This window comes from Nanorana parkeri, unplaced genomic scaffold (genome assembly GCF_000935625.1).
Source record: "Nanorana parkeri isolate BGI_ZX_2015 unplaced genomic scaffold, ASM93562v1 scaffold13, whole genome shotgun sequence".
Lineage (NCBI taxonomy): Eukaryota > Metazoa > Chordata > Amphibia > Anura > Dicroglossidae > Nanorana > Nanorana parkeri.
In genome coordinates this window covers 1,637,049-1,645,387 of record NW_017306281.1, presented here as the reverse complement: position 1 = coordinate 1,645,387, position 8,339 = coordinate 1,637,049, and the positions used below count along the sequence as shown (strand labels likewise).

Genomic DNA, 8,339 nt, shown 5'->3' with positions numbered 1-8,339 from the left:
GCTGTTTTACCTTCAACACACACACACACACACACACACACACACACACACACACACACACACACACACACACACTTTGCATTTGATTTTGAAGCCTTCATATAAATTCTTCTACCTAGCTAACCAACTGTGTGTGTGATATAAGGAAGTAGCATGTGTGAAGAGATAGACCGAAGAAGTGACAGAGTGGAGGGGAGGAAAGGAGCCATCCCATCACCATTTTGCTCCATTTTCCCCTTTTCATGTAGTTGTTCTTTGTTAGCAGACATAGGCTGCTTTACTGACAAAAATGTTGTTTGCCGAGAGAAGACAGCAGTGGTCTGGAGGGATGCTTGGTGTCTTTTGAAGAAAAGGTGCACTTGTCTGTTAATGAATGCATTAAAAATAATTAACTAACATTAAAAGGCATGACTGACTAAGTAACGATGAACCAAAGATAAATTCATTACTACCATAATGAGAATTGAGCAAGTGTCTTTGTATCTGAAAGTCAAACATTTTTATCTTGTTTAGTAGAACACCCCACATGGGAAGCAAAACAAAACTATAACACTTACTTGGCTCTTAGCTTGAGCTGCAGATGTGCCATTTGTGTGGGCTTCTTTAAGCAAAACATTTAATACATTGACAGACTTGTGATAATTACATTAAGGCCTTCTTCACACTAATATGCTATATTCATACATTATAGATGCATGTAAATACTGTAGTTCAAAACTCATTCATTGTAATTAAACTAGTTTACACCATTATTTCAAAGCTGGAATGTTTAACACTGAGACCATGGAAGGCTGGGAAATTGGTAATTGAAAGGACCAGCCAAAGGTCACATCAGAACTGAGATTCACCGTTCTCTATTGCTTTAAAGCTATGCTGTGTGATAAGAACCTAAAAGTAGAAGAGATCTGATTGCTCAGCCACAAAACAACTACACAGATACCTGTCCATGCTCTGAGCCTTCTCTTAGTAGCCTTTCAACCTCCGCTTTTAGGTTATCACGTTCCATCTTGAGCTCCTCTACAGTAAGACTTGACTGGTTCACCAAAGTCTCCAGGACCTCCAAAACACGCACAATCTTGAACTGAAGATCAGCTACAATGTCCGATACCCCACGAGTCTCTTTAGTGATCTTCAGAAGATCTTGGCCTATCACATGGGAGATATCATACACATCTTCCACTGTCATTTGGAATGGGTCCTTCTCAAATGCCGATTCTGGCATTACATCTTCTGGTTCTGTTTCCATTGTCTTCGGGCTGTACACAATCTCTGTGACAAACAAAAGCAACAGTAAAAAAGTTCAGTTTAGTACAGACATTTACATATCCGAACACACAGACTCTGGGTCTACCTAATGTGTATTCCATGCCCAGTGCCAAAGCATCGGATCCTTTTTCCAAGAGATTTTATTTGCATACACAAAGTAAACTTAACACGTCCTGGTTTACATCAATAAGGTGGCTGTTGGTCAGCTGTATTTGTGGTCTAATGACACAACAAGCCTTTTGTTTAGGTGTTTCTCCTAATTCAATGTGCTCCTTATGGCAGATATGTTTGCACAATAGATTTAACAAGGACATTCTGAGGGTTCCACTCCTCACAAAAAATAAATAGTCTGGAATTTTTTTTAGCTATAATCACATGATAAGAGACAGACTGAAAATGACATTCTGCTAGCTAAAATGTAACAGTTGTACAAAGGCCTCCGATCTACAAACTATCCTCTGTGATGAGATGTGAAGGGAAAAAAAGTGTACAAAGGAAACACAAAAGGAATAAATGCATAATGTTTAAAGTGAGCTGTCAGCCAATTAAAAAATATATGGGGTTGATTTACTAAAGACGAACAAGCTGTTCACTTTGCAAGGGAAATTCCTTTAGTTTTTTCTTTTTTTTAAATAATATTTCTTTATTGTTTCTATATATAACAATACAGACATATAAACATGTAAACATCCTGTTAAAAGACTCTCCCAGGGAGAAATCCAATCAAAAACAGAAGAGAAAGATATTCATAACTTCTTCCTAAAACAGCCACCATAAATTTCCTTTCCCATTGGTATTAAAATTAGGGATGCACCGATACCAATACTAGTATCGATATCGGTGCCGATACCGAGTATTTGGGCGAGTACTCGTACTCGGCCACATGCTCCGATGCCTAGCACGATTACTTCCGGTATCAGGAAGCCGGGCAGCGCGTCATTACACAGTGTCAGCACCAATTCAGAGATGATTGGAGGATCTACAGCCGAGTGATACACAAATAAGATACATTGTTGTTACTAGTTGAGGTACTTGGATGCATTTTTAAGATTTAACTCTTGAGTTTAGTGTCACTTTAAATTGTTTGCCCAGCCACTATTATTTCTGTTTTGAATAGAGCGGGGAAGGATTATAACACGTGGACATCTGCTATCTTTAGCTCCCTTTAAGAGATATCTTCTCTCACTTCCTGTCCAGGTGACAAAGGTTTCCCCTAACAGGAAGTGATAGTAACTCTCCAAAAGCAACACATTAAAAAAAAATTTTTTTTTTTTCTCTAGTAAAGTTGTAAAATCAACTTTAGATTTACCAAAACTATGGCATATGAGGACTTACGTAATCGAATCTAACAATATGTATCTATTTACACCACATATTTGTTGGTAAATCTAGAGGAGATTGTACAATCTGATATTGTATTCGGTTTTCTTACCCTTCTGGGAGTGTCTTCCAGACAAAAGTGTTATAGCTCACTCTGCACCACACTAGATTTAGTAAACCTAAAGATCACCTTACATGTTACAATCTAACCATACAATCAAAGCTATGTACAATGAGGACCTACCTAACCTACCCAATCACTGTGTATCCAATCAGACAGGCTCTTGCACTACCAACATTTTAGCAGAGCTAAAAGGGATCGTACAATCAGATTGTAACGTGTGGTGAGTTTTACATTAATTGTACAGTGATTGCAATCACCTAGGGGAGTGATTCACACAGACTCTGATAGTGAGACATCCATAATGGTTCCCAGAGATGTCTGCAGGAGGTGTGGGGGGCTCCATAACAATGACACCCCACCTGTGCATATCTGTGGGACATAAAAAGACAAAGGTGAATGACACAAATGGCCAGCATCCACCAAACTCTTCAGCACCATTCGTCCTGACAGGATCGTATTCCTCCTCCCGGACAGAGTGGCCTTTCCTCATACAGGTCACTCCCTCACACTCAGCAGGTATCCACCTCTACAGACACAACAGTCCGGCTCCATGTAATTATATGCACTATGTATATTACGTACGGAGAACACTTCTCACCCGACAATGTCGCAACACAGGCGGCCCGCAGAACTCGTCCCCAGTTTTGTCACTTCCTCAAGTCACTTCTGAGTTGTTCTGCAACTCACTCAGCGCCTGTCACCATGGAGACGGCATTCCTTACACCCCTCCCTCCATCTGGACCTGCCCTCTTACACACAGCCAATCAACAACGACGGCGCACCTCTCGCGTGACGCGTTTCAAGCCTCGCTGTAAGCTATCCAATTAGTGTTACCTGACCAGTGAAGGTGGTTTTTTATTGGTGCGCGTCACTACAGCAGCGACTCAGCTTCAAGGTTCTGTTCTGTTGGCTGCTCTCGGTCCCTCCGGGAAACCTGCTGGTAGCTGTAAGTAGATATCTGTCTATAGAGTCAAATGGGGGTTATTTATATGGAGGAGGAGAGTGTTTTTAGTGCCTTCATATGAGCATAATAATTGCAGTATTTTTATTTTGTACAGGTCAGTGTTATTACACTACAATATAAAATTCACATAATGTTTATCTAATTATTTAGGGCTGGCTACGACTGAACCCAATGGGCCAGATAAACTCCAAATATTTGGCGTGCAGAAACCTGCTTTGATGGATGCACCAAATAATAGTTATTTTTAAAAGGTTTGTAATGAAAGACGCGACTAGTGCCGCAATTGTAAAAAAAATCCCAAGTGTGACTTTTTGCACAAAAAGTCTCTCAATCTGCGCCAAATAAATAATGGTTCAGAAAAGGAGTTTGTCAGGATTTGATGCAAAAGAGGTGTGTAGTGGTGTGCCATGATGATGATGGGGCAAGACAGTTACACATTCTTCAAATACGCGATATGCACTGCCACTAAATGCATTGGCATGACACATGTCACTATTCCTCAGTGACCGCCAATCTTAGTTTATCTGGCCCAATGTATTTATTGCTGTCTATAGAAAACAATTCTAGTATACACTGCGCTACCTGCACCGCAGATTATTTTGCATGATATATTAGTCACAAACCATACTGCTTGGTATATGCAGCAGTGAAATGGAATGACCTGCTTTGGTTTTCTATATACTGATGCAACAATTCATGTGATTGGCAGATACAATATCAAAGTGTGTCAGTGAAGATGATGATCCTCCGCTGTGTAGTATGTCTTGCCACAGTTTGTTTTATGGTTTTTAAATTCTTACCCTCCTGCTAGTATCTGCTATACAAAGGAGACAGGTAAGTGTTCTAACACCACACTGATGTGAGATCAGATCCAAACATTAGTCCCGGTCACAACTCATCAGAATACACTTGATGCACATGGACTCACACGCAGACTCCTCCAATGGTGTACTTAGGAAGTAATTCACTGGCAACTCTGGAGATGCATGAAAAGAGACCAGCACTATAGATCTGAGTGTATCATTGAAGTCCATTTACTCAGGTTAACTGTCGCCAGCATCACAATGACCTGTTTTGGTTTCTTTTTTACCTCACCTTTACCTGGACATTGTGGCAAGCTGCCGTGCGTTGCAGTCATTATACAGTTTGTTGAGGTGCCATTGATAATAAATGGCACTGTACATAGAGACGTGTAACTGTTAATGAGTCCTAAGGGGTACAAGGATAACAAGTACAAACACATGGGGCTGTGAGATACATATTTTATCTATGGAATGGTCCTAGAGGGATAAAGGGTCAGAGTTAACCTATCCTTGTGCTGCCATTAAGTTTGCAGGCAAAAAAAATTGTTCACTTAATAGCCAGCTCAGGCTAGTGTGTGTGTGTGTGTGTGTGGTTTTTTTTTTCTTCCATAAAAAAGGTTAAAAAAAATGCAGCCCAGGCTGTAATACTCCTCTCCAGCTCTGTCCCACCACATTAATTCCTTTCCAACATTAGATGTCCTCAGTCTTCCTGAAGACTAAGGACATTATTGTGAGTGCAGGGTATCATGGAGCTGCCCCTGGACAATATCGATTGTAGGGTATCCTGGAGCTACCCCCTAAGGTGATGTCACCATGCCGCCCTGCACCCTTGGTGTAATAATGCATCGCATCAGTGCCAATTTCACTGTCATTCTGGGCCACAATTTACCAGGGGAAAAGGACCCTTCACATCTCCTGACCAGCTTGAATACATCTGGAAAAGGTAAGTATTAATAGAAACTAGACATGCATGCAGGAGGCATCCAGGGGTGATGATTGGGAGACAGAGACCAGAGTTGGCCTTTAACACCTTGAATGAGCAAAGTATGGGTTCAAATGCTAGAAATGTGCACAACTGATAGCTGGGGAATTTTGTATTGTGCAGCTGCTGTGAATGGCCCCTGCCACACTCACTTCCCTTGTTAGGTATGAAGTGACTAAGCCCCTGTCATTTTGTCCTTTACCAGAGACAGCGCTCACTCCCTGGTGGTTTAATTATGTTATTATCCATTGCTACTAAAAATTAACTTTCTTGTGCCTTTGTGTTTTTTGTTGTCTGTTTTTCATACATTGTCTTCTCTCTCTAGAAAATGAATGATTGGACCCCTATTGCAAAGGATTATGACCCTCTTAAGGCTGGCAGCATTGATGGCACAGATGAAGAGCCGCATGACCGTGCTGTCCTTAGAGCCATGTTGGCTCGTTATGTGCCTAATAAAGGTGTTGTTGGAGACCCCCAATTAACGTTATTTGTAGCCAGATTAAGCCAAATAACAACAGAGGAAAAACTAAAAGAATTTTTCTCTCGTTATGGAGACATACAGAGGATCCGACTGGTCAGAGACATCATTACTGGGTTTTCCAAAGGCTATGCTTTCATTGAGTATAAACAAGAGAGCGCCATCAAGAAAGCCTACAGAGATGCCAACAAACTGGTAATTGATCAGCATGAAATCTTTGTAGATTATGAACTAGAAAGGGTGCTGAAAGGATGGATTCCACGTCGACTAGGTGGGGGGTTTGGTGGTAAAAAAGAATCTGGGCAATTGAGATTTGGAGGACGTGACAGGCCATTCAGGAAACCAATTCACTTGCCAATGTTTTCGATGAATGCTCGTGCTGAAGGGCATGTTGATAAAAGACCCAGATCTCGATCTAGAGAAAGATTCCAAGAGTGGAGAGAGAAGAAAACTGATTATTCACGGGACAGAGGAAGTGATCGAAGGTGGCATGATCGATCACAGAACCGACATAAGAATGAACAGACTGAAGAGAGACATTACAAAGTCGAACGGAGCAGAGATCGGGAGAGAGGAGAAAAAGCCAGACGAAGATCGGACAACAAAAGGGACAGAAGTAAAGAAAGAGACTTCAGGAAATAGTGCACAGTGACAGTTGTTTTATTTTTATTTTTTTTGCATTGGAGCCAGTAAAGCATTACAAACACGATCAGTGGATTGTGGGGTGTAAGGCTCTGCCTCCTGCAGACTTTTACAGCCACCCCTCGCTGTACTGAGGTATGCACATTCAGTAACAAGTTGTCACCGCACCTATATTCCATTGAGAATCACAAGTCTCTCTACAGCAGTGGCAGAGGGACTTGTAGTTTCTCCATTCACAGATTACTGTCTTGGATCTGTTATGGAATTTCTGCTTTTGTCATTGGAGCACATGCTCAACGAAAATCTGTCCTTTGAGTTAGGTATGACAGATTTGCTCCAACGGATACCTAAACTGAGGCAGCCACTGCTGAACTCCAAGAGTGCTATTGACTTGCCGGTTTTTGTCTTTAGTAGTCTCCAAATTAGGAACCTGGAACATGCATGAAGATAAAAAGTCTCTTGATCTGCATACTTGTTCCAAGTCTGTTGCTTAGAAAGTATTAAAGCCACTGGATCAGCATGACTGGCAACTAACATTTTCAGAAGGGTAGGTCAGCAATGGCAGCTCTCATGTTTTCTCAGTACAGAATTACTATAGTTCCATGAAAAAGAAGTGAGACACAAAATGTAAGTGATTATTTCAGCTGACTAAATGGCATATCTGAAATGTAAGATTTAGTGCATAGCCTTTCATCGTTATAAAGGTTGTTTGGTTTATAATAATCTGTGACCCAGTCACACTGGGCTGTGTAAATGAACACCGCTGATCACTACTAAAGTGATGTTCCAAATTCTTTATCGATTTCTGCTGTAATTAACAAACACAACTGTGAACAGTTTTGGGCTTTTCAAATATTAACATGTACAGGGAAGCAATTTTAAATGCTGCACATTTCCTTACTGAAAATTAGAGTGAACTTGATAGCAGATAAACAGAAGACCAGCTCACAATGGGGTTCAATAGAGGCCACTTTACCTCGGTCGTTAGATTTAACTTCTAATTTTATTTAACATTGTTTAAAGAATCACTTACCTGACACTGCAGCCTCTACTGCCCTCTGATAAGAGATCAGCAGTGAGTCACTTTCACCGGGCGGTAGAGCTGCAGCTGCGATACTGCCACCTCCTGAATGTCGTTTTTATTTTTGAATGGATCTCATTGGGGAATTTTCATTGAACTACTGTGTGCCAAACACTGCGGCGTGGTCTTATCACCTCTATGGTTGTGTTTTGCAGACAGCACTCCCTGGAAGACGCAACAGGCTGCATAGTTCTTGCCGCGTCACGAAGCACATCACTGCAGCCGCAGTAATGTATACTGCACTGCCCAGACCCGATGCTAACATTGCAGTGGGCGGCTGGAAAATAGTAAAACTGCCGGTCTTTACTGCTTCTTAGCCACCTGTCTGAACAAGGCCTTACTGTTAATTTTTATCACGTTAAGTCGTTTATTTCTTTCTAAAAGTAAACTAATATTGTTTTTACCATTATATTTTACAAGAAAAAAAAAAATAACATAAGGGTGTGCCAATGACTTTAATATCACAGCGCATTATGGGTCTAAGGCCTCATTCACACTGGGCATACATGCTTGTAAACAGTCAATCCCGGGACAGGTGCTGTGTGTGATTTGCGTGCAGCAGCCTTTTCTTTCCTATGGGAGGATGCAGCTGTACGGTGTCATATGGACACCCGAACTGCACGTCCTTGTGGTTACGAGTGTCCGCACTTGGATGCAGACAGGATCCATCCTGTCTGCG

The 8,339-nt window shown here is 41.3% G+C and overlaps 2 protein-coding genes across 2 annotated transcripts in view; one reads left to right on the top strand and one right to left on the bottom strand.

Annotated features, from left to right (window-relative positions):
* The window catches only part of RILPL2 (Rab interacting lysosomal protein like 2), a 9,235-nt gene extending 5,795 nt beyond the window's left edge, over window positions 1-3,440 (bottom strand). The window contains exons 1-2 of the mRNA XM_018556813.1: window positions 3,311-3,440; window positions 941-1,277 (exon numbers count right to left, since the gene is read on the bottom strand). Of these exons, the coding sequence (XP_018412315.1) occupies window positions 941-1,246 (306 nt within the window). The 5' untranslated portion in view covers window positions 1,247-1,277; window positions 3,311-3,440. The remainder of the gene's footprint in view (window positions 1-940; window positions 1,278-3,310) is intronic.
* Window positions 3,441-3,634: 194 nt separating this feature from the next.
* On the top strand, window positions 3,635-6,593 carry SNRNP35 (small nuclear ribonucleoprotein U11/U12 subunit 35). Its single transcript, XM_018557519.1, has 2 exons — window positions 3,635-3,656; window positions 5,785-6,593. Exon 2 carries the CDS (start codon window positions 5,788-5,790, stop codon window positions 6,577-6,579), a length of 792 nt encoding a protein of 263 aa, XP_018413021.1. The 5' UTR covers window positions 3,635-3,656; window positions 5,785-5,787; the 3' UTR covers window positions 6,580-6,593.
* Window positions 6,594-8,339: the final 1,746 nt, after the last annotated feature.